Source organism: Oryctolagus cuniculus, chromosome 1 (assembly GCF_051225735.1).
Source record: "Oryctolagus cuniculus isolate XC-2025 breed Fujian yellow rabbit chromosome 1, ASM5122573v1, whole genome shotgun sequence".
NCBI lineage: Eukaryota > Metazoa > Chordata > Mammalia > Lagomorpha > Leporidae > Oryctolagus > Oryctolagus cuniculus.
The window spans coordinates 237667501-237691808 of NC_142867.1; the positions used below are offsets into that span (position 1 = coordinate 237667501).

Below are 24308 nucleotides of genomic sequence, written 5' to 3' on the forward strand. Positions count from 1 at the left end.
AACCTGGGGCAGCGCCCTGAGCACCCTGGGACCCCCCACCCCCGACCTGGGGCAGCACCCTGAGCACCCGTGTGCCCTGGGCCCCCACCCTGACCCGCAGCAGCTCCACCGGCCCCCGTGCGCCCTGGCCCCCCCGACCTGGGGCAGTGCTCTGAGCACCTGTGCCCCCCCCGTACCTGTGCCCGTTCACGAAGGCCTCGCCCCCCGTGGTGCTCTCGTCCCCCGTCAGCATCTTGAAGGTGCTGGTCTTGCCCGCGCCGTTGACGCCCAGGAGGCCGAAGCACTCGCCGGGGCGGACTCCCAGGCACAGGCGGTCCACGGCCAGGATGCGCCCGATCTTCCGGGACTTGTACACCTGGACGGGGCGGGGTGCCCGTTGAGCAGGGCGGAGGCCTGGGTACGCCATGCCCGCCGCCCGCCGGCCCGGCCCAGGCCACCTTGGTCAGGTTCTCGATCTTGACCATGTCATTGTCGGCATCCCCACGGAGCACGCGCTGCCGCTCGCTGGCCACGTCCACGTCGTCCTCCACCGGCTTGGTGGACACTGGCATGCGCCTGGGGGGACAGAGTGGGCAGCGCCCGGCCTCCGTCTCCCCGCCCCTGAGGTCACTGTGGCTGCGGTGGGGGGTGGGCATTGCCCGGCCTCCGTCCCCCCGCCCCTGAGGTCACTGTGGCTGCGGTGGGGGGTGGGCAATGCCCAGCCTCCGTCCCCCCGCCCCGCCCCGCCCCGCCCCGCCCCTGCGGCGCCCGGCTCACTGTGGCTGCCGCAGGAAGTTGTACTGGCACAGGATGGTGAGCAGGAAGCCCACAAAGCCTTCGGCCGTCATGGCCACCAGCCCGCGCGTGACGATGTCCCACTCGAACGGCGACTTCATCTTGTCGAACTGGCCTGCGGGGCAGCGGGTTCAGGGCCTGTGCGGGCGCAGGGCAGCCCCGCCCGGGCGCCGCGGCTCACCGATCTTGGCGTAGTACTCGTTGATGTACTCGTTGTATGCCATCTCCATGAGCCCGTGGCCCAGGTTGTAGTTGGGGAAGATGAGGAAGCAGCTCTTGAGGTAACTGTTGACGAGCTTCAGGTCCTGGGGGCCCCGGGTCACAGCTCAGCACCCCTGCCCCGGCCAGCCCCATCTGCCTGCCCCGGCCCCGCCCCATCTGCCTGCCCCGGCCCCGCCCATCTGCCTGCCCTGGCCCCGCCCCACCTGCCTGCCCCGGCCCCACCCCATCTGCCTGCCCCGGCCCCACCCATCTGCCTGCCCCGGCCCCGCCCATCTGCCTGCCCCGGCCCCGCCCCATCTGCCTGCCCTGGCCCCGCCCCATCTGCCTGCCCTGGCCCCGCCCCATCTGCCTGCCCCCATCCCTGCCCCATTTGCCTGCCCACTGGCCCCACCCCCACCCCCACCCACCTGCCAGTGGGTCTTGTCCCCCACCTCTCTGCATGCCGACCCTCGCCCCCAACCCGCCTGCCAGCCACCCCCCCCAGTCCCGGCCTTGCCCACAGCCCGCCCTGGCCTATCGGCTCCCACCCCCCCCCCCGCCTGCAGCCACCCCCCAGTCCCGGCTTGCCCCACAGCCCGCCCCGGCCCATCGGCTCCCACCCCCCCCCCCCGCCTGCAGCCACCCCCCAGTCCCGGCTTGCCCCACAGCCCGCCCTGGCCTATCGGCTCCCACCCCCGCCTGCAGCCGCCCCCCAGTCCCGGCTTGCCCCACAGCCCGCCCTGGCCTATCGGCTCCCACCCCCCCGCCTGCAGCCGCCCCCCAGTCCCGGCCTTGCCCACAGCCCGCCCTGGCCCATCGGCTCCCGCCCCCCCGCCTGCAGCCGCCCCCCAGTCCCGGCCTTGCCCACAGCCCGCCCTGGCCTATCGGCTCCCACCCCCCCGCCTGCAGCCACCCCCCAGTCCCGGCCTTGCCCACAGCCCGCCCCGGCCCATCGGCTCCCACCCCCCCTCCCCACCTGCAGCCACCCCCCAGTCCCGGCTTGCCCCACAGCCCGCCCTGGCCTATCGGCTCCCACCCCCGCCTGCAGCCGCCCCCCAGTCCCGGCTTGCCCCACAGCCCGCCCTGGCCTATCGGCTCCCACCCCCCCGCCTGCAGCCGCCCCCCAGTCCCGGCCTTGCCCACAGCCCGCCCTGGCCCATCGGCTCCCGCCCCCCCGCCTGCAGCCGCCCCCCAGTCCCGGCCTTGCCCACAGCCCGCCCTGGCCTATCGGCTCCCACCCCCCCGCCTGCAGCCACCCCCCAGTCCCGGCCTTGCCCACAGCCCGCCCTGGCCTATCGGCTCCCACCCCCCCGCCTGCAGCCGCCCCCCAGTCCCGGCCTTGCCCACAGCCCGCCCCGGCCTATCGGCTCCCGCCCCCCCGCCTGCAGCCGCCCCCCAGTCCCGGCCTTGCCCACAGCCCGCCCCGGCCCATCGGCTCCCCCCCCCGCCCCCACCTTGTCGTGCTCGAAGAGCTGCAGCAGGAAGGTGGCCACGGTGGCCGTGATGCCGATGAAGAGGTTGATGACGATGAGGAACACGTAGGCCGAGCTGGGGACCTCGAACCAGAAGGAGGCGGGGTACATGATGGGCGTGATGGACCACCTGTGGGCGGCAGGCGGTCAGCGGCTGCCCGGCTCCGGCGCTGGCGGCCCGGCCCGGCCGCGGCCCCTTACCCGTACAGCAGGAAGAGCGAGAGCACGGCCGGGAAGTTGGTGGGCGACGTGTAGGCCGGCAGGTCGAACACGAACAGGATGAGGACGCAGCAGGTGGCCGGGACCAGGTAGTTGAGCTGCCGGGGGGCGGGGGGCGGGTGAGAGGTCTGGGCGGCGCGGGGCGGGCAGGGGAGGGCCCCCCGGGCCACGCACCATGTCCCACACGTAGTTGGCCAGCCAGTAGATGACCGGGCTGCAGCCGCTCACGAACTGCAGGTGCTTGGCCTTGGTGGACTTCTCAGCCACCAGAAAGACCACGAAGCTGGCCGGCACGAAGGACATGGCCACGATGATGAAGATGGCGATGACCACGTCTGTGCCCTGCAGCCTGGGGGCGTGGCCGGCAGCTCAGCCCCGCGCAGGGCCGCCCCGCCGCCCCGCCCCGCCCCAGCCGCCCTGCCCCGCCCACCCCCGCCTACAGGTAGTCCAGGGAGAGGCTGGCGCTGGTCTTGTTCATGGGGTGGTTGGTGACGGTGATGCCTGTGTACAGAGAAAGAGGGGCAGCCTCAGCCCTGCCCTGCCGGCCCCCGCCCCGCCGCCCGGGCTCACCGTAGGCTGCCGGGTTCCCCTTGCTCTTGGGCAGGTTGGCGCGCAGGATGGCGTTGTTGAGGCTGTTGAGGTAGGTGGGCATGCTGTGGTAGCCCTTGTTGTTGTAGAAGACCTGGGGGGAGAGGACACCTGGGGGAGAGGGCGCTGGGCACGGGGGAGGGCCGGGACACCTGGGGGAGGGGCGCTGGGCATGGGGGAGGGCCAGGACACCTGGGGGAGGGGCGGGACACCTGGGGGGGCGGGACACCTGGGGGGGCGGGACACCTGGGGGGAGAGGGCGCTGGGCACGGGGGAGGCCCAGGACACCTGGGGAAGGGGCGGGACACCTGGGGGGGCGGAACACCTGGGGGGAGAGAGCGCTGGGCATGGGGGAGGGCCGGGACACCTGGGGGGTGGGACACCTGGGGGAGGGGTGGGACACCTGGAGGGGGGCAGGACACCTGGGGGGAGAGGGCGCTGGGCACGGGGGAGGGCCAGGACACCTGGGGGAGGGGCAGGACACCTGGGGGGTGGGACACCTGGGGGGAGGGCGGGACACCTGGAGGGGGACAGGACACCTGGGGGAGGGGCGGGACACCTGGGGGAGGGCAGGACACCTGGAGGGGGGCAGGACACCTGGGGGAGGGGTGGGACACCTGGGGGGAGGGGCAGGACACCTGGGGGAGGGGCGGGACACCTGGGGGGAGGGGCGGGACACCTGGGGGGGTGGGACACCTGGGGGGAGGGCAGGACACTTGGAGGGGGGCAGGACACCTGGGGGGGCAGGACACCTGGGGGAGAGGCAGAGACCCCCAGGACCCCTGGGCCACAGCAGACCCCAGGCGGGGCCCCAGCCCCCACAGCACGCACCTGGGCTGCCCTACGCACCGCGATCTTCCGCACCATAGGTGGGGCCCGAGCACCGAAGGAGGCAGGGATGGACTTCAGGACGTTGCCAAAGGTGATGGCCCCGTACCTGACGGGAGGTGGACGGTGAGAGGGCCAGGCAGGCGCTGGCCAGCGGCCCCTCGCCCACACCCCTCCGTGCAGGCTCACCGGTGCAGCCGGAAGCGGTCAGAGGTGAAGAGCAGGTACTCGGAGACGTTGTGGCCGGTGATGTCGGTCAGGATGTCGCCCGTGACCACGCGCATCTGGGGCGGGTGCCCGCCCACGCTGCTGGGGCAGGAGAAGCCCGTGCCCTGCGCGGAGCAGGTGCAGCGGACCGGCTCCCGCACCAGGCGCGGCAGGGACGGCGCTGATGGCCAGGTCTCTGCGGGCACAGCATGGCGCGGTGAGCAGCCCGGCGTGGCGCCCGCCCCGCCTCTGCCGGAGCCGCCCCGCGGTACCTGGGCCGGCAGTGGGCGGCAGGGAGCCGTTCCAGGGCTGCAGCAGGTCCTCCTCGGGGGCCGGCGGGGCGTCGGACGGGGCGGGCGAGGGAGGGGGCGGCACGAAGTTGGACAGCGGCAGCCCCTGCGTGAATGACTCCAGGCACATGCTGTCGAAGAAGCGGGCGGCCAGGAGCCGGGACTCCCCGCTGCTGAGGTTCAGCACCGGCCCCAGCGAGCCGTTGGCCGGAGACTTGAGCACGCAGGTGGCGCCGACCCCCGAGGGCAGGCGGAAGGTGCTCACCAGCTGCTGGGGGCTGGCGTCGGGCGACAGTCGGAGCCTGCAGGTGCGAGGGCAGGAGTGGGGGCCTCTCAGGCTGGGCCCCGCCCCCGCGGCCCGCCCTGGCTCCCCCCCCCGCCCATCCTCCCCCAGGCCTCACCGGTATTCCCGGCGCTCCTCATTGGCATAGGGAATGAAGTTGCCGCGCGGCTGGGTGTAGTTGTGGTACTGGGAGGGGGACAGCACCAGCGGGGGCAGGTCACCTGCGGGGAGAGCAGGAGCCGGCCAGTGCCCACGCCGGCCGGCAGCCCCCAGAGGCCCAGTGGGGCAGGGGGCCTACCGATCTCGGGCACGGACAGCGCCACGGTCATGGCCACGCAGACGAAGAAGGCGGGCAGCAGGATCTGGGAGCAGAGGGCCTTGGAGTTGCGGCGGGCGCAGTGGAATCGCTTGACGAGCAGCCCGTGGAACTGGCGCACCTTCAGCCACCAGCCCTCCAGCTTGCGGCCGCCCTGGCCGGCCCGCGTGAGGGCCTCAGCCTCGGCCTCTGCACAGACAGGTGCGGGCTGAGCCGGCGGCGCGCGCCCAGCTCTGGGCCCGCCGGCCGCACCCGGCCGCCCCCACCTTGCAGGCTGGCGCCCTCCGCGTCCTGCGTGTTCTCGCTGTCGAGGAGGGGGCGGTAGTCGCCGTAGACGTCGGCGTAGCCGGCTCCCTCGTCGCCGCGGGCGGAGCCCACCGAGGACACGGACTGCAGCGACGCCTGAGACTGCGCCAGCTCCGCGCACCGCGCCAGGCTGCCGGCCGGACCCTGCGCCGACGCCAGGCCCTCCGGCCCGGGCAGCGCCTCCTTCCTGGACTCCTTCATGTCTGTGGAAACAGGCCCCGGCGGAGGGGGTGGGGCTCAGGACCCCCGCCCGCCAGTCTGGAGCCCCCATCCGCGGGACCAGGCAGCCTCACAGGTCCTGGAGGGCCTGGGGGCGGGCGGCGGGCTCTCACCGGCCTCGCTGTTCTCCAGCGACTGGTCCTCCTCCGACACCTTGAGGAACACCTCCTCGAGCGTCGTGTCCATCAGCCCAAAGCTGCTCAGGTGCAGGGCGTCCAGGCTGCACTCCAGGCTCTAGACAGGGCCGGGAGGCTCAGCACCTGCCGCAAGCCCCGCCATGACACGCCCCTCACGCCCCCGCCAGCCCCAGCCACGCCCCGTTCCCCGCCTCTGTCACGCCTCTACCACGCCCCATGACGCCCTCCAGCCAGGCCTCCGCCACAACGTGCTCCAGCCCCGCCCCATCCACCCAGTCTCTGCTCCACCTCCACCACGCCCCCGCCATGACGCGCCGCAGCCACGCCTCTGCCCAAGCCTCCTAGACGCCCCACTATGCCCATCCCCCTACGGCTCCGCCACGCCTCTGCCACGCCTCCGCCACGCCCCCACGCCCCATCCACCCAGCCTCTGCTCCACCTCCACCACGCCCTACCATGCCCTTCCCCGCCCCAAGCCGCCCCACGCGCACACCTGGAAGAGGCGCTGGAAGGCCCCCTTCTTGGTGGCCTCGCTGGGCAGGATGTAGGAGAGCTCGGTGCTCGTGTCCGACACCAGCAGGCAGGAGGCCACGTGCTTGCGGATGAACTGGGACACCTGCGGCTCGGAGCAGTGGCTCAGCTGGGCCCGGCCTGGGGGGCTGGACGCCAGCCCTGGCTCTGGGAGGGGAAGGGGAGCAGGCGGCATTCACCCCAGGGAGCAGGGGTGGAGGCACCCGGGACAAGGACCGACCAGGTCACGAGGGGCGGCGGGCAGGGCTCAGCCCGCATCCCGGGCCCGCGTCTCCGTCTCGGGGTCTGCGGGACGGGTCCCAGGGCAGGGGTGGCCTCAGCACAGACCTTGGGGACCCCCAGGCTCCGCAGGCCGCTTAACCAGCGTGAGGCGGTACCCGTCGCCGTAGGCGCCCTTGAGGAAGAGGGGGGAGCCGCAGCACTTGAGCTTCCCGTGGGAGATGATGGCGATGCGGTCGCCCAGCAGGTCGGCCTCGTCCATGTGGTGGGTGGACAGCAGGATGGTGCGTCCTGCGGGACCGGGGGCGGTCAGGGGGGCGCGGCCGCAGCGCAGGCGCGCAGCGCACAGGCGCACACCCCCGCGGGCCCCACGCACCCGGCTTGTACTTCAAGATGAGGTCCCAGATGGCTCGGCGGGCGTAGGGGTCCACGCCGGCGGTGGGCTCGTCCAGGATGACGGCGCGGGAGCCGCCCACGAAGGCGATGGCCACGGAGAGTTTACGCTTGGTGCCCCCGGACAGCGTCTGCACCAGCGAGTGCCGCTTGTTGGACAGCTCCAGGTCCTCGATCATCCTGGGCAGAGGCAGCAGGACGTGGGCCCTCCCGCGCCCGGCGCCGCCCCTGCATCCCACCTCCACCCCTTCCCCCGCGGCTCGGCCCCGCCCCCGCCCCGCCCCACGACCCTGCGTCTGCGACCCCGCCCTCGCCCCGCCCCGCCCCCGCGCGAGCCCCGCCCACTTGTCCATCTCCTTGCGGATCTCGGCCGGCGCCATGCTCTTGAGCCGCGAGTAGAACCACAGGTGCTCCTCCACCGTGAGGCGGTCGAAGAGCACGTTGTGCTGCGGGCACATGCCCAGGTTCTTGCGGATCGCGTCCATCTCGGTGCGGATGTCGTGGCCGTAGATGGTGGCCGAGCCGGACGTGGGCGGGAACAGGCCGGTCAGGATGGACCTAGAGGGAGGCCGCTCAGGACGCCCGCCCAGCCGCCCGCCCAGGCCGGCGCCCCCGCCCCGCGCGGGCACTCACATGGTGGTGGTCTTGCCCGCCCCGTTGTGGCCCAGGAAGGAGACCACCTGGTTCTCGTAGAGGTTGAGGCTCAGCTTGTTGAGGGCCATCTTCTTGTCGTTCTTGTACACCTTGGTGAGCTTGTCCACGCAGACCACCAGGGGCAGGTGGGTGGGCTCCTCCTCCATGCCTCGCATCTCCTCTGCACCCGGGGCGGGGGTGGGGGCGGTCAGCAAGGTGGGCGGGGGCTGCCCCAGCTCCCCAGGCCCGGCCAGCGCCCCGGGGCCTGCCTCACCGAAGCGCCGGCTCTCCATGGCGCAGGCCTGGTCCTCCTCCATGACGCTGAGGCGGGGGGCGCGGGCCCACGGCCAGCTCCACTCCCACGCCTCTGTCCGCCCGCTGCCCAGCCAGTAGGACTTCTGCAGTGGGAAGTACCAGGGCCGGGGCAGCCCGTACATGCCTGGGGGCCAGGGAGGGGAGGGGAGCTGACCGGACACCTCACCGGCCCAGCGCCCGCCTGGGGAGCCGCCCCCGCTGCCCCCGCTGCCCCCGGGACCGTCCCGGAGCCGCCGGTACCTGGGTGCACAGCCTCGATGTACCAGGTGAGCACGCCGTACACGACCGCGTCCACCATCAGCATGATGACGGCCAGCAGCAGGTTGAAGTCGTCCCCCTCCACGGGGGACTGGCTGAACGTGTGCCACTGGATGCCCACGCCGGCCACCTCGTACAGCGCGAAGTACTTGGAGCCCAGGCCGAAGGCCGTTGTGGACATCAGGGACTGAGGAGAGCGCGGGGTCAGCGGGCGGCTGGCGGAGTGGACACCCGGCTGGCCCTGGCCCTGCCCCCGGCCCCCGCCGCTCACCGCGATGCACTTCTCGAAGGCGGTGATCTTGTCGTGGGCCACCTCCTCCCGGATGGCCACGTACATGTAGGGCACGTAGCTCAGAAAGTAGATGATGCCGCCGCAGGCTGAGGCCAGCTTGGCCTTGGAGTAGAGCACGGACACCAGGAAGCTGGGCGGGGGGCGCGCGGCCGTCAGTCCCGGGAGCTCTCCTGGGTCCCCGCCCCGAGCCCGCCCGCCCGGGCCGAGGCGCACCAGAACATGATGGTGGCCACGGCGTAGACGGCCAGGAAGAGCCAGATGATGAGCACGTGGCTGTGCAGCAGCACCTGGCCGTACTTGAGGATGGCCGTGAGCGCCGTCACCGAGATGGACAGCTGCACGAAGCCCGTGATGAACCAGGCCACCCAGTGCACCGCGTTGTTCAGGCCCATCGTCTTCATGACCTGCGGGCCAGCAGGCGGGTCGGGCCGGGGCGGGGCGGCGGGCACGGCCCCCCCCCAGCCCCGCGCGCCCGGGCCCCACCTCCTTGAGCCGGTGCTCCTTCTCGGCCACGATGTGCTGGATGGTCATGGCCACGGAGTAGACCCAGGAGATCACCATGCACAGCGGCATCATGTGCTCGATGACAAACAGGAAGCTGGGGGCAGGGGTGAGCGGCCCACCCCCGCGCGCGCCCCCCCCCGCCCGGCACTCACTCGTCCCGGGTGTAGCAGGGGTACGGGAACACCTGCACGTAGCTGCCCGGCTCCACCACGTCGTGGCCCACGAAGGTGTTGATGATGGCACGCTCCATCATGTCTGCGGGCGGGGCGGCCATCAGCCCACGCCCCACGCCCCCACGCCCCCGCCCGCCCGCCCCGGGGCCTCACCCTGGATCCAGACGAAGCCGTACAGGAAGTAGAAGCGGCCGCCTGTGTTGGGGCCCGGGCGCCAGTAGGCCCGGCGGATCTCGTTGGTTTTCTCGGTGAAGCTGGAGTTCTGGCGGATCTTGTAGTGGACGTGGGGCGGGAGGGAGCCGTCCTTCCTGGTCTGGAAGATCACACCTGGGGGCGGGGCAGGGGCGGGCCGAGCCTGGACACGGCTCTGGGTCAGGAGGGAGCCGTCCTGTGGGCGACCACCCCGGGGACTGGGGAGCCCCTGGAGGGGGTGCGGGAGGGCGGAGCCTGGACGCGGCTCTGGGGGCGGGGCGGGGCGGCTCACTGGCGAACACGGTGACGTTGTCCTGGTAGGCCTGGTTGAGTGTGTAGTTGACGATGCTCTCCTCGTCCGGGAAGCCCTTGAAGATGTCCACGCTCACCTAGGGGCAGGGGCATCGTTGCAGCCGGCCCTGGGCAGGTGAGGCCCCGGGCAGCGGCGGGGGCCGTGTGGCCCACCTTGGACATGAACTGGATCCAGCCGCAGGCCGCGTTGTCGATCGTGTCCAGCTGCTGCAGGAGGGCTGAGCCGTTGGGCAGCGAGAAGTTGTCCTGACGCAATGCCGGCGGCAGCTCATCCAGAGACAGGTTCATGGCCTCGGGGTGCAGCCGAAGCTCCGCCACGTACTGTGGGGGTGGGAGGCTGGCGCCGGCTGGGGTGGGGGCCCGCACCCCCTCTGCCAGCCCAGCCCGCCCGGCTGTGCCCGGCCCCGCCCCGCCCCGCCCCCACGGCCCGGCCCCGCCCCCACGGCACCTGCTGCAGCCAGCGCAAGTGCTGCTGCAGCCTGCCCTGCTCCAGGAAGCCGCGGATCTCGGCGGAGATGTTGAGCCAGACCTGGGCGTAGTGAGTCACGTTGCCCACGAAGGCAAACGTCTCGTTGGCCTGCAGAGGGGGCGGGCAGCGTGGAGGTCAGTGCCGGCCCCTCCCGGACTCACAGGAAGCCCGCTGTGCCCTTGGTCCCCGGGCCCCATCTCCCAGCGGCCATCTCGCTGCCCAGGACCTGGGCTCAGCCAGGCTCTCCCCTCCCGGGCTCCCACCAGCTCCGGACATGACCTCTGCCTCCCAGTGGCCTCAGACGCCCACTGCGAGGTCTCAGGACGCGGGCCCCTCCGCCAGCACCGTCCCCAGCCACAGGGGCCCCCAGCTGCAGGTGCGCCAGGTCCCGGCCCTCCCACACCGACTCCCCAGCCGCCCTGCCCGGGCGCCAGGCCCGCACCTTCTGGATGACCCGGTCGGCCTCAGAGCCGGCGGGCGCGTACAGGACTTTGGGGTTGCTGGTCATCAGGTGCACGAGGAGGCCCAGGTTCCGCTGCTCCTTGCTTGTGAACCCAGGGAGCTCCATGTTGCCGCTGCGCAGGGCCTCCGGCTCGATGGTGCTGGGGGGCGGGGGGGGAGGGGTCAGGGGAGGGGTCAGGGGAGGGGTCTGGCGGGGAGGGGGTCGGGGAGGGGTCAGGGGAGCAGCCTCCGGCTCGATGGTGCTGGGGGGCGGGGGGCGGGGAGGGGTCCAGGGGAGGGGTCTGGCGGGAGGGGGTTGGGGAGGGGTCAGGGGAGGGGTCTGGGCAGGGAGAGGGTCAGGGGAGCAGCCTCTGGCTCGATGGTGCTGGGGGGGCGGGGAGGGGTTAGGGGAGGGGGTCAGGGGAGGGGTCTGGGCGGGAGAGGGGGTCAGGGGTGGGGCCTCTGGCTCGATGGTGCTGGGGGGGCGGGGAGGGGGCAGGGGAGGGGTCAGGGGAGCAGCCTCTGGCTCGATGGTGCTGGGGGGCGGGGAGGGGTCAGGGGAGGGGTCAGGGGAGGGGGTCTGGGCGGGGAGGGGGTCAGGGGTGGGGCCTCTGGTTCTATGTGCTGGGGGGATGGGGAGGGGTGGTCGGGAGGGGCCTGGGCTGGGAGGGACCTCAGGCGTGGGCACCGGGCATCTGGGCCAGGCCTGGGGGACCCGCCACCGACCTACCGGTTGTTGCCACACAGGATGGGCTGCAGGCCAGCCCAGAGCTGCACGAAGGTCGAGCACTGGCCCTGCATCGCCGCCGCGGGGGCGCCTTCCTCGGCCGTGGCGTTGGGGCCTGGCCCCGCTCCCGCCCCAGTGCCGTTGGACGCCCCTCCGGGGCTGCCGGGCGGTGCCGCAGGCGCCCGGCCCTTGCAGGCACCCTGGGGCAGCAGCAGGGCCAGGGCCGACAGGACGTCCACGTCCTGCAGGATCTTCTGGGCGTCCAGCAGGTCCCCCAGAAGCGTCTGCAGCTTCTGTGGGGGGGCGCCTGCTGCTGGGGTGCGGAGCCGTTGGGGGCACCCAGGCCCAGCTGAGGGCAGAGGGCCAGGTCACGGCACCGTCTCAGGAGCTCTGGGCGCCCGTCCACCCGCCGGCACCATCCCTCGCGCGGATCTGGCGCCTGGGAGCCACCAAGGGCTCAGAGTGGCCCCAGTGCCTCCTCCAGCCTGGTGAGCAGGCCTGCTGGCCAGCGGGCGGGCAGGGCCTCACCTGCTGGGCGATCTTGGCCATGTCCAGCTGGGTCCGGAGCTCAGCAGCCAGCCCGGAGAAGCGCCGGGCACGAGCCGCAGCCTGCCCATTGCACACCGTGTCCCGGTAGGCCTGCAGGGCTGCCTGCTGTCCCCGGGGCGCCGTGAGGATCTGGCCCAGCTCCCCGGAACACGTGAGCTGCTCCAGGAGGGCGGGGGCCAGCAGCAGCTCCTGCAGGCCGGACGCAGGGGACAGCTGGGGCCACGGCAGGAGCTCCGCAGCCTCGGGCCAGCCTCCAGCCCACCCGCGCCGCCAGACCCGCTTCCACCCTGCCCCCTGCTGGCCACAGGCTCCTCGGCGGCATCCCCACCCGGACCGAGCCAGCAGCACAGCCCGTCTCCCCAGAAGGCCTCCTCACCTCCATCCGGAACAGGGGGCTGCTGCCCAGGTGGCTCCAGGGCTCCTGACCCCTGGGGAAGCCCGCCTCGGCACCCAGGGCAGGCCAACGGCCAAAGAGCAGGCGACGGACCTGGCGTGTGGGGCGCACGGCTCAGCCGCACGTGCCTCCCGCTTCCTGCCCCGGGGGCAGAGGGCGCGGCCAGGCCGGCGCTGTCCCCACCGCACCGCCTCACCTCGGGCGGGTCCACGCGGGCGGCCAGCAGGGCCTGGGCTGTGCTGTTGGGCAGCGACAGGTTCTGCGTCAGGAAGCGCCAGAGCTCCCTTGGGTCCCTGGTCACGGAGTCCAGCGAGAAGGAGGACACTGGACAGGAAGGAGGCAGCGCTGAGGGGCCAGGCCGCCCGGCGGAGGCACCCACGTGGGCTCAGGGCCCAGCCCCTGGCACCCTGGCTCAGCGACCGGGGGCTGCTGGGGGCTGCTGGGGGCTGCTGGGGGCAGGGCCCACCCCAGGCTCCGGCGTGCACACCAGCAGGGCTGGGGTGGTGGCAGCGTCAGGCCCTCAGCACCAGCCCTCCCCCTGCCCACGGGGCGCACCTGCAGATCTGTCCACGCCGCTCTCCCAGGTGCCTGGGCCCGAGCCAAGGGCCTCCAGGTGCTGGCGCAGGGCCTCGAGCTCCGAGCCCAGGCTGGGCCGCGCCGGGTCAAACAGGTTGCCCTCCTCCACCACGCGGTTGAGGCGTTCCAGCAGCTGGGTGACCCTGCACCACATCGGGCGTCACCCACCGGGAGGGGCGGGGCGGGGCAGGGCAGCCAGCTCCTGCGGGCGGGGCGGCACTCACGTGGAGTTGGCGTACTGCAGGAAGCCGAACTCGTCCCGCTGGCCATCGGGACACAGTGACTGCATGACCGGCAGGATGCCGGCTGATGTCAGGGGCGCGGCCGTGTAGAAGGCTGGTGGGCGACAGGAGGGGCGGAGCGGTCAGGTCCGGGAGGGGGTCGGGCAGGGGACGCGCAGGGGAGGATGGGCAAGGAGGCAGCGTGGCAGCGAGAGGGCAGAGGGCCTGGAGCCCCAGCGCATGGGACTCCAGCAGGTCAGAGGTCAAAGGGACACTCAGCACCGCTTCCCAGGGGGACCCCCGAGGATGCCTTCAGCCCTGGGACCACCGCCCCACCACCACCAGATAAATCTCAGGTGTGGCCGTCCAGAGACCCCGGGGAGCACACAGGGCCCCACGGGGCAGTGACCTCTGACCTCTCTGGCCAGCCAGTTAGCAGGGTGAGTAGAGGTAAGAAGTGGGAGTAGCCAGGCCAGCCCGGTGCCCCACCCCTAGGCCCCACGGACACCCTGGTGGAGAACCAGCCTCACGGCCGACTGGGCAGCAGCAGCCCAGGGAGCCTGGCCGCTCCCTACCCACCCGCCCCACCCAGTCGAGAGCTGGCCGTTAAAGCAAGCAGGACCGGGGGTGGGGGTGGAAGCCGCACCCTGCGGCGGCTGCCTGTGCCGGCGAGGACAGGACAGCGGCACACTTACAGACTGCATGCAGACCAGGCCGAGGACAAGAGACCATGCGGGGGTGGGGGCCGAAACAGAACAGAGACCAGTGAGTGCCCCGGCCAGCCACAAGCTCCGCAGCCCAGCCGGGAGCCGCGGCCGAGACCGCACAGGGAGCCTCGGGGCCGCCCGCCCGCCGTGCCGGGCCCGGGCCGTGCGCGCACCCTCACCTTCCTTCACGGAGATGGTGGGCTTCTTCTGCCGCAGCCCCAGCAGGATGAAGAAGAGGACCAGCGGGATGAAGATCTCGAAGGCCAGGACCCACTGGAAAGGACGGGCCCATGAGGCCGCCTGTGCGCGCAGCCCGGGGGTTGGCAGGCGCCCGCGGCCTCCCCACGGCCAGGAAGCCGAGCTGCCCGTGCCCCAGCTCACCCACTGGGACCACGCACCTGCCCAGCTGACCCCAGCCCCCAACTTGCAGGCCGCCTGCCAGAATCCCCATGGCCCCTCTTCCCCACCACCACGCGCCCTGCACCCACCGTGAGGCCTGGGGGGATGAGCCCGGGTCATTGGCCTCCCAGCCAGAGGCACTGCCTTCTGCCCCGCCCCCCCCCAAAGCTCCTGCTCCTGGGGCAGGCACCCAGGTGAGTCCCGACAGCACCTGCTCCCGGTGTGGGGGCTCGGGGGTCCACCGTCAGATTCACCTGCAGGGCTTTTACCAGCTCTAGCCCGGACCCCTGGGCTCCAGGAGACGGGTGGGGGTGCCCTCTGGGGGCCCAGGGAGCAGAGAGCAGGTGCCCCTCCCCCTCCCCCTGCCCCAGCCCCCAGCCCTGGGGTGAGGCGGCCCCTGCTGTTTACTGCACGCTGACAATGGTGTTCTGTGGTCGGGAACACCACGCTGTGTGTCCTCACCCCACGCCCGCCCAGCCCGTGCCAGCCTCCACCCCTCCCCGCGCCAGCCCAGGAGGCACTGCAGGCGCCCAGGGCTGCGGGACAGGCGCAGGCCACACGGGCAGGGGCACCGGTGACTGGAGGCAGGGGTCACGTCCGAGGTGCCAGCCCCGCCCACACCCGCCCTGCCGCCGGGCACCTCCTCTGCCTCACTGCAGCAACAGGCCAGGGCTGCCTCCCCCATCGCTATAGCAACGGCCGCGCACGAGCTGCCGGGAGGAGGAGAGTCCTGGTTGGCAGGCGGGCGGGCGGCGGCAGGGGCATCTGGTTACAGGCAGGCGGCACAGGTCGGGCACCACCTGGGGGCCCCGCACGGGTGCCTGCAGGTGACCAACGCTCAGTCCTTCCAGGCCAGCCCGACGCCGGGGCCCTGCGCCCCCTCCCTGCCGTGTCCAGGGGGGCAGATGAGTGGGGCCCAAGGGTTCCCTGCCTCACAGCCACCCAGAGCGCATGGCCAAGGGCAGCCTGCAACCCCAGGGCAGACCCACGTCCACCTGCCACACCCAGACAGGGAAACCGAGGCACAGAGCTTGGGAGGGGAAGCAGCAGGCACAGGTGCACCCTGCCCCTGGCGTGGCACACGGCACCGGGCAAGGCCCCCGGCCACGGAGCCGGGACCCTCCCCAGGAGGGCAGGGGCGCAGCCAGCCCCAGGCACACGCTGCAAGGGGAGCGAGGACCCAGCCTCCCTGGACGAAGGTCTCCCTGGCAGCGGCCACGGGACCTCACAGGGAGCCCGCTCCTGAGGCCGGGGCAGTGGGCACTTCCCACTTCCTTGCCAGGTGCCCACGAGCCCCCCGCTCCCTCCCTGACCTGGGAGCCCCCTGGACGCAGGGCCCCCCTCGCGGCCTCTGCTCCTGGGCCCTGGGAGGCCATTCCGGACGGGAACCTGGGGCTGACAGCAATGCAAGCTCATGCTGTCCCCAGACACCAAGCCCAGGCACCCAGGACAGGGAGTGTCCCCGATCCTGGCTCCCGGCCAGGCCCAGGTGCCCAGGGCCATGCTGCCAGGCCACGGGGACGCCGTCCACCCCACCTGCCCACAGCCCCTCTCAGGAACACAGGCAGGAGCTGGTGAACCCAAGGGGTCCCGGGGCCCAGGCCCTCCTCGGCCCCCCACCCGCCTGGGACCCGGTCCGAGAAACCCCCCGGGCCCTTTCAGAAGCCCCAAGGGGCCCAGCACTCTCCTCTGAGGACACGTGCCCACCCCCCAGCGCGCCTCTCCCCAGGGACCTGTCACCCAGTGCGGCTGAGTCCTGCACCCTCAGCCCCCAGGGGAGCCGGTGGGGAGGGGAACCAGCCAGAGACCTGGCCCCTGCGGACGACTGGGCGCTGGGATTCAGGGTGGCCTGGCTGGCCCCGAAGGACATCGCGGAGGAGCGAGGGCCAGCAGAGGCTGGCGGACGCGCCCGAGGGGTGCCGCCGGGATCACCGTGCGCCCGGCCCAAGGGCGGAGGGGCGCGGGAGGAGGCAGGGACAGGTCCCTGCACCGGCTCCGTGGGGCCGGGCCCCGGACACGCAGCCTCCGGCGGGACGCAGCCCCCCTCCCCCAAGGCCAGCGCTCTGTCCAGGCCCAGTCGCGGCCTCCCTCCCGCCAGCCGGGGCCCGGGGCCACCTGCCCCCACCCGCGGCCGCCCCGGGGAGCGCGCTGCGCAAGGCGGCCGGCCCGTGACTCAGCCGCGCACGGAGATCGCCGGCGGCCCGGCCCGCGCGCCCCCGCCCCCGAGCCCCCAGCGCCCGCAGGGCCGTGCGGGGGCCCCGCCGCGCCGCCCGGGGTCTGCGCGCGCCCGCGGGCCGCACGTGCGCGGGCTCACCGGGCCGCGGCGCTTGAGCGTCACGTTCTTCCAGAGCAGCAGCTGCAGCTGGTGCAGGAAACCCATGGCGGGCCGCTCTCCGGCCGCCTCAGCGCCGGCCCCGCCGCCAGCCGCGCCGCTCGGCATCGCCCGCGCGGGGGCGGGGCGCTCGGGCGTCGGGGACCGGCCCCGCACTGGCTCCGCCCCGGCGGCCCGGCCGCAGCGCCCCGCGCCCGCCCCGCGCCCGCCCCGCCCGCGCTCACAGGCGCCGCGCGCCGCGCCGCCAGGGGGCGCCCGCCCCCGCCCTGCGGGAGTCCCGGCCTGAGGCGGAGGGGCTCCGCGCGCGCGTGTCTGTGTGTGTGTGTGTGTGTGTGTGTGTGTGTGTGTGTGTGTGTGTGTGTGTGTGTGTGTGTAGGGGAGGGGTCTCCTCACGGTGGCCCGCCTGCGGCTAGGCTGTCTTGTATGTGGGGAGGGTCTCCTCATGTCCCCCTCCCTGCCTGCGGCTGTAGGCTGTCCTGTGTCTGGGGAGGGGTCTCCTCATGTCCCCCTCCATGTGGTCGGGGTGGAAGTGACGTGCCCAGGCCCCTGTCTAACCCGAGACGCCCTGCTCACCCCTTCCGGTACCAGGGGGAAAGCCTAGGAGGCCCCGCGGCCCCCAGCCCGGCCACCCCACATCCTGTGCGCCCTCCAGGCCCCTGACTAACCGTGCTGGTGCCGGGCATGGGACGACCACCCGCCCACCCCTGTGCCCTTCGTAAAGGAGACCCTGGGCGGCCAAGTGACACCGGACCCGGCTACGGGTGGCTCTGCTGGGATTACAGGGGGGGGCAGGGCCCCTGGGTGGAGTGGTGGGGGACAGGACCCCTGGGGCGGGGGGGGGAACAGGGCCCCTGGGGCAGGGGGGGTTACAGGGCCCCTGGGCCAGCAACTTTACTGGGCCCAAGCCTTATCCAAGCAGGTCTCCCACGGGGAGTCTTAGTCTATTTTTTTTGCAGGCAGAGTTAGTGAGAGAGAGACAGAGAGAAAGGTCTTCCTTCCATTGGTTCACTCCCCAATGGCCGCTATGGCAGGCGCTGTGCCGATCCGAAGCCAGGAGCCAGGTGCTTCTCCTGGTCTCCCATGGGGTGCAGGGCCCAAGCACTTGGGCCATCCTCCACTGCACTCCCGGGCCACAGCAGAGAGCTGGACCAGAAGAGGAGCAACCGGGACAGAATCTGGCGCCCCGACCAGGACTAGAACCCGGGGTGCTGGTGCTGCAGGCAGAGGATTAGCCAAGTGAGCCGCAGCGCCGGCTGAGTCTTAGTCTTTTTAAAATTACAGAAAGGCACAGGCAGAGGCGAGAGAGGTCTTCCATCGCTGGTTCACTCCCCAAATGGCTGCCGTGACCAGAACTGGGCCCACCTGAGGCCAGGAGCGGGGAGCTTCCTCCGGGTCTCCCACGTGGGTGCAGGGGCCCAGGCACTTGGGCCGTCTTCTGCTGCTTTCCCAGGTGCATTAGCAGGGAGCTGGATGGGAAGTGGAGCAGCCGGGACTCGAACCAGCACCCTTGTGGTGTTGCTGCTGGTGGCGGCTTCACCCTCTATGCCACAGCACCACCTCCCCCAGCACACACACACGCACACACGGGGAGTGTTAATCGGGTTTTATAAGCAAGCAGGCAGGAGTTCCTGGGTGTGTGGCGTGGCGGGGGGGAGTCACCGCAGCATGTGGGGTGTGGGGTCAGCAGGGTGCATGCCGCTGGTCAAGCTGGGGTCACTGGGAGGCCACGGAGGCTCGGGGCGGGGTCGAACTGGACACTTGAGGGTGGCCAGGTCCTGCTGCTGCGTGAGGACGCTCAGCTCCCGTTCAGAGTGGACAGCGCGGGGAACCCACTGCAGACAGTGTGGGCGGCTCCTCCGTGAGCAGAGGAGGAAGGGGAGGTACCCCCTGGACTCAGAGGGGCCCAGCAGGCGCCTGGGGAGACGCAGGCCGTCCCTCTCGTGGACGGCACCTGTTCCCCGTGTCCAGGGCGTCTGGCCTGGGCACAAGGAGCTTGGTTGGGTACCCCGCAGCCAGGCTGGGACTGGGGTGCGTTTCCTCCCTCTGACAGCAGAGGGCAGGCTGGCCTGTTTCCCCTCCTGCAGGGTGCCAGCCTCAGACCCCCCGGGGAAGGTGGGCAGGGCACCAGTGCCGGCCACAGGCCACAACCTTCTCCCCAGGCAGCCCTCGGGGCCAGGGCAGGAAGCCCCCAGCAGTGAGGGGCTTCCTGCCTGCAGCCTCCTCCTGCCGAGAGCCAGCCCGGCTTCCTCCCTGCGGGCAGGGCCGCTGCCCAGGGTGCCTTTCGCCCCCTCTGGGTTCCAGCACCTGCCTGAGCCTCTCGGGCAAAGCTGAAGGGAGTGGGAGGGGGAGGGGCAGGTCCCGGGGTCCGGACGGAGGGGGTGCCGGGGAGGGGAGGCAGGCAGAGGGGGCTCGGCTCCCCCGCACAGCCCACCTGAGACGCCTGCTCGGCTCTGCTGTCCAGTGCCCCCCCCCCCCGGGGGGACCCGGCTACGGACGGCAGCGCGCCCGGGCTCGGCTGACGGAGGTCGATGTCCAGGGCACCCCGCCCACCTCTGGCTGGGCTGTCCCAGCCCTCAGGGCCCTGCCTCCGGTGAGGGGGGTCCTCAGCGGCCCGCCCTCTGGCCCGCCTCAGCGCTCTGCACACCGCCCGCCCCAGCGCGCTCTGCTCTCACCACACTCGTCCTCCCGCCCCCGCCCCGCCGCCTCTGACCCCAGCCTCCCGCTGGCTGCCGGCGGTTGCATCTCAGCACCCAGCTCTCCCACCCGCGCCCAGCTGCAGGACTCAGGCCCGGAACCAGCCCTCGAGGTCCTCGTAGACCTGGCCACGGGGCAGGTGCGGCAGGCGGGCACAGACGGCGCAGAAGCGCTCCGGCCAGTCGCTGAACAGCCGCACGCGGAGCCGGCTGCGCCAGGCGAAGAAGCGCTGGTAGCGGCTCTCGTTCATGCCCGTGAGGAAGGCGGCCAGCTCGAGGGCCGAGCCGAAGTCGTCCACGTGCACGAAGGCGTCCGCAGGTGCGAAGGCCTCGTAGGTGGCCCGCGGGGGCCCCAGGACCACGGGCACGGCGCCGGCGGCCAGCGCGTTCCGCCAGAACTTCTCGGTGATGTAGTCGCGGTGCTGGGAGTTCTCGAAGGCCAGGTAGAAGCGGTATCGGGCCACGGTGGGCAGCAGGCAGTCGGCACAGAGCGGCCGCCGGCTGGCGCGGCCGAACACGTCCACCTGCAGGTGAGGCGCCAGCTGCCGGTACAGCTTGGCCCGCGGCTGCCGCTCCTGGAAGTTGCTCACCACCCAGGCGGCCAGCCTGCTCTTGGCCGGCAGCGGGGGTGCAGGCCCCAGCCGGGGCTCCAGACGGCCGTAGGGCACGAAGATGTCGGAGTCCCGCCGGTAGCTCAGCACCCAGTTGAAGACGCCCCGCAGGCGATGGAGGCCGTGGGTGTGGCTGGGGGACTCCATGGACGCCCACACCCAGGGCTGCCCTCGTGGCCGCTGGGCCAGGGGCAGGCGGGAGCGCCGGGTCTCCAGCTCGCGGTGGTGGAAGACCACGGCGTCGGCACTGGCAAGCAGGCTTCTGTCGGTGCTCAGCCGGCAGTGGGCCAAGCCGTAGGGGGTGCAGGTGTTGTGGGGCAGCTCCGGGGGCTGCTCTGTGAAGGGCCAGTGCCAGATGAGGATGGTGACCGTGGGCTGGGGGCCTGGGGCACCCCCGGGGGCTGGCCCCAGCAGCCACAGGAGCCAGAGGGCCAGCAGCAGGGCCACGCCGACCAGGGCCCCCCAGGCCCGCCGCCTCCGGGTGGAGCTGAGCCCTGCAGGAGGAGGAGGGAGAAGAGGCGGTGGCACCAGGCTCAGGGGCACCCGCGGGCCCTGGCGCACTGCCGCCCCCCGCTTCCCCGGGGACACTCACCCGCATTACTCATCCACAGCCCCGCAGACGCAGTCGCCCCAAAACCTGAGATCCTGCAATCACGGCAGCGCCCGGCGGGGGAGGGAAGCACGCTCCTCTCGTCCGCGCAAGGTGAGGGAGCCAGGGCCTTCCTGCGGCCGCCCCGCCCCGTGGCCACCCCCACCCTCGGCTCTCTCCAGCCCTCCCGCTGGTGGGAGGGAGTCCGCTGCAGGAGGGCGCCCCGGCCCACCCTCGCTGGCCCTGGACAGGCCGCGAGCTGGCCAGCTGGGCAGGTCGGGAGAGGGGCCCCCCGGCCCCCACAGGAGGAAGGCAGTGCAGATCACGTGTGGCCCCCAAAGGGCACCCCCAGCCCCGCTTCCTCCCCGGGCAGCCCAGGCCCGGCCGACCCCAGCCCCCCACCACGCGTGGCCGCAGGAGCCCTGCACTCACCGGACTGCAGACGCGCGGCGCTCAGGCTCCCACGGGCCCACCTCACCTACCCCGGCCGCCTCAAGGACCTGCCTCTCCCAGGGCCCAGCCCCAGAGAGATGGGGCCGAGCTGGGGTCGGCCGGGGCAGACGAGCACGGCCCAGGTGGGCTGGGGGCTGCTGCATCTTTCCCTGGCCAGACTGGGGGTTGGGCCCTGGGGGCTGGCAGGAGCTGCGGTCCCCTCCCCCAGGCCGCAGCAGAGGGGCTTTCCAGGGTGGAAAGGGAAGGGGTCCTGGTGTCCCCGGCGCCGTTGGGCGGGCAGGGGAAGGCGCCTGCTCCAGAAACAGGAAGGCTGGCCCCAGCCTGAGTCCGGATTCCGTCCACTTCCCCCCAGCCAGCCCTGGGGCCAGATGGAGCCCCGAGGAGCGGTGGCCGCCAGGACCAGTCAGGCGGGGTGACCCTGCAGGGTCCCCGCGAGCTGCAGCCCCGGCGTGGTGAGGCCTGGCCGCACTCAGGAACACAGCCAAGAACCACCGTTGGCCTGCTGCCAGCACCGCGCCCAGGGACCCCGGGGCCCGGCTCCCACGCCCCGCTGGGGCCGCCAGCACACCCGCAGAGGGGACACAGGCAAGGCTGGGAGAGAGTGGCAGTTGGGCCACCCCCACGGCACTGCATAACCCCGGCTTCGGCGGAAGCTTGTGCAATGTCGAGAGGGGAGGGAGGCCATGGGAGCCGGCACGAACCAGCTGGCAGCCCCTAGCGCCTCGCTTCCCGCCGCCGGCTCCGCCGAGGGCAGGCACCCCCACAGCCGCCCCTGTGAAGGGGACCCTGGGCTCAGTGTCTCTCACCCCAGTGGGCACCCCTGGGGCACCAGAGGAGCCACACCCTGTCTCCAGGCCTCGCTTTCCCCCACATCTTCTCCCCAGGCGGCGTGCCCAGCAGGTGGCAGGGGCCTGCCGGAAGGCCCCAGCCGGGTGACCGGGCCTCTGGCTGCCAGCACCTGCCATCCTTCCTGTTTGCGCTGCCAGCCCGGCCGGAGCCTGCCACAGGCCTCACCCGTCTGCCCGCACAGCCCGCTCCCTTCCTGGGTGGTCTCGGGGAGCCGCCCACGCCCTGGCCAGTATCCCCCATTGCACGCAGTCATGGGAACCGGTGAGCTGGGGAGTGGGGCTCCGAGGTTTGGCACAGAAATGGGTCAAAACGAGAAAGGAAATGACAGAGGTGGGAGAGCTGACTCAGAAGGAAAGTTGGGGCACAGGGGGTGCCCATCCGGCTGCCCCGCCCCCACCCAGGCCTCCTGACTCAGCCGTGGGGCCTGTGGGGCCCAGGCGGGTGGCAGCCTGTGACATGGCGGGGAGGGGACAGGCGCTCTGTCCCGGCCAGGCTCTCAGCCTTCCAGCCCTGTCCCAGGTGAGGGCAGCTGGGCATGGGGTGCCCAGCCTCAGCCCAGAGCCTGGCTGCTTGTCCCCCCCCCCCCCGCCCCGCCCGTGGCTTGGGCAGGGCCACGTCCAGAGGCGGGTCGCGAGGGCCCCCTGGCGGCCGGCGGGGAGCATGCAGCTGGAGGCTGTGGGACCCTCTGTGCTCACCCTGGGGAAGGTGGGTGCCTTGGGGGCTGGCCTGTGACCAAGGGGACTGCCAGGGGAGGGCACAGCCCAGGGGGGTGGTACTAGGGCGTTGGCAGAAGCCAGGGGCTTCTGAGCCATCTGGGCACACAGATACAGTGTGCCGTGGGGGCAGCAGGTGGGCCCTTTTCCCATCAAGCCCAGGGTGGCGGAGCACTGGGCGTCCTTGGCCTGGTCCAGGTGTGGCTCTCGGGCCAGCTCCGGGGTGTGCAGGGGTAGGCTTCCAGGGACCTGTGCAGCCCACTGAAAGGTTTTGCATGTGCCCACTTCCGTTCCACACCAAGATGCACCCCTCGTGACAGCTGAGGGGGAGGCACCACAGCTGGAGGATTTGGAACCGGTGGCAGCCGCCCGAGTGGGGGTGGGGGCTCAGCTCCGCGGTGCAAAGGCAGGGGGTGTGGTCTTGCCCGTGCCTTGCCGGGTTGGGGGCGTCTCCAGGTGGCGGGGTGTCCACCACCGTCCATGCTGGGGTGTGGGAGGTCACCCTCCAGCTCAAGGACCCAGGCCAGGGAAGTGGCCGGGGCGCTGACGGGCTTTCTCCGGTGGGAAGGGGTGGATGGGGCGCTGGGCTGGGGGAGGCCAGGCCTGCGGAGGCTTAGGTGGACTCAGCAAGGGGGGTGGAATGGGGAGGCGGGTTCCTCCTGGGCTGGAGCCCCTCACCCAGGGCCCCTCACCCAGGATTTGGGGTTTCCAAGTCACTGCAGACTCAGGGTTAAGGACATGGGGGCCACTGGAGCCAAAGGCAGCTGGGGAGCTGGGGCCCGAGTCACACGGGGGCCTGAGCCAGTTGGGGGTGGCCCGCCCCAGCCCAGGCCTGCGGGGGTCCCAGCTACTGTGGGGAGGTGCCCCTCCTTGCCAAGGCCTCTAAGCATGGGCACCAAGGACCCCAGGACAGGTTTGGGCCCCCAGAAGATGGAACAGACGGGGTCACCCTCAGACCCCAGGCCAGGCCAGCAGAGGTGGACAGACGAGTGGGCCAGCCCCGTGGGGGTCCCTGGTTCCTGTCTCTGGGGCTGTCGGTGCCACCTCCCTGATGGCTGTTAGGCAGCAAGGGACATGGGTGGGCCCGGTGGGTGCTTGGTGCCGGCCCTGCCCTCCCACCACGTCCTGGGGCGGGGGCGGGGCCAGTCACAGGCGAGGAGTGCACAGCCCCAGGGACGGGGGCTTCCTGGCTTGGATCTATTCTGGCCCCCAACACATCCTGCTTAGGGCAAACCTTAGCTCTGCACAGGGGTGGCCCCTCTTCTACCAGCCTGCCCTGCCACTCCCCAGACCCTGTGCCTCAAACTGGGCTTGTCCCCCACCCCGGATAGCCTGGGCCCCTTGGCCACCAACCCCCAAGGGGCTTCCGAGCCCGACCCGGTCTGGTCCCTGCACCCTGCTCTCGAGCTGGGCACCTCTGTCCACTCCGTGCCCTCCCGTCTGCACTCCCCTGGCCCTCAGCTCAGGGGCACCGTGGGCAGCCCCGGCCCCAGGTGCCCCCCTCCCCGCCACCTGCCTGTGCCCCTCAGCTGTGTTTGCTGCAGGGGCCCAGGGTCTGTTTTGTACCAGGAGGAAGCCCCCAGCCCACGGCTGCCTGCTGTTCCTCCCAGCCCCAGCCCCACGTGCCAATGGAGGCACAGTGCCCACACCCAGCTCCTGAGGCAACACGGGAGGGGTCCCCCCCACAGTGCCTTTCTCCCCTCCCCCAACTAGGGGAAGTGTCCTGAGGGGTCCCGGGGCTGCCCTCCAGGGAGGGTCTCCCTGAACAGGGAACAGCCCCCCACTCTGTGCACAAGCACCTCCAAATGGCACCTGCAGCCCAGAGGTGAAAGCCCGTCCTGGGACGCCCCATCCGCAGGGGGGACTCCGACAGCCGACAGAGGCGCCCAGGGCCAGCCCCTCCCCCCAAGCCCAGCCCCCACA

The 24308-nt window shown here is 72.4% G+C and overlaps 2 protein-coding genes across 2 annotated transcripts in view; both read right to left on the bottom strand.

The window, feature by feature from the left end:
• Positions 1 to 16617, bottom strand: part of ABCA2 (ATP binding cassette subfamily A member 2) — a 21800-nt gene extending 5183 nt beyond the window's left edge. Inside the window, 41 exon segments of the mRNA XM_070066814.2 lie at positions 177 to 355; positions 438 to 555; positions 757 to 889; positions 956 to 1079; positions 2430 to 2577; positions 2649 to 2764; positions 2841 to 3015; positions 3107 to 3167; positions 3237 to 3348; positions 4086 to 4191; positions 4272 to 4485; positions 4562 to 4881; positions 4981 to 5083; positions 5161 to 5367; positions 5445 to 5687; positions 5817 to 5937; positions 6334 to 6518; positions 6699 to 6881; positions 6967 to 7163; positions 7329 to 7541; positions 7617 to 7797; positions 7891 to 8055; positions 8172 to 8376; positions 8461 to 8611; positions 8695 to 8885; positions 8965 to 9079; positions 9138 to 9240; positions 9312 to 9485; positions 9643 to 9739; positions 9816 to 9983; positions 10111 to 10239; positions 10574 to 10733; positions 11303 to 11600; positions 11603 to 11648; positions 11828 to 12037; positions 12225 to 12335; positions 12439 to 12566; positions 12798 to 12961; positions 13043 to 13154; positions 13926 to 14019; positions 16460 to 16617. Of these exon segments, the coding sequence (XP_069922915.2) occupies positions 177 to 355; positions 438 to 555; positions 757 to 889; positions 956 to 1079; positions 2430 to 2577; positions 2649 to 2764; positions 2841 to 3015; positions 3107 to 3167; positions 3237 to 3348; positions 4086 to 4191; positions 4272 to 4485; positions 4562 to 4881; positions 4981 to 5083; positions 5161 to 5367; positions 5445 to 5687; positions 5817 to 5937; positions 6334 to 6518; positions 6699 to 6881; positions 6967 to 7163; positions 7329 to 7541; positions 7617 to 7797; positions 7891 to 8055; positions 8172 to 8376; positions 8461 to 8611; positions 8695 to 8885; positions 8965 to 9079; positions 9138 to 9240; positions 9312 to 9485; positions 9643 to 9739; positions 9816 to 9983; positions 10111 to 10239; positions 10574 to 10733; positions 11303 to 11600; positions 11603 to 11648; positions 11828 to 12037; positions 12225 to 12335; positions 12439 to 12566; positions 12798 to 12961; positions 13043 to 13154; positions 13926 to 14019; positions 16460 to 16585 (6386 nt within the window). The 5' untranslated portion in view covers positions 16586 to 16617.
• A 1448-nt stretch (positions 16618 to 18065) lies between these two features.
• On the bottom strand, positions 18066 to 22155 carry FUT7 (fucosyltransferase 7). The gene is made up of 2 exons (XM_051831461.3): positions 20374 to 22155; positions 18066 to 20275 (listed from the first exon to the last, which is right to left on the bottom strand). The coding sequence occupies exons 1-2, from the start codon at positions 20384 to 20386 to the stop codon at positions 19260 to 19262; spliced, it is 1029 nt and encodes a 342-aa protein (XP_051687421.3). The 5' UTR covers positions 20387 to 22155; the 3' UTR covers positions 18066 to 19259.
• Positions 22156 to 24308: the final 2153 nt, after the last annotated feature.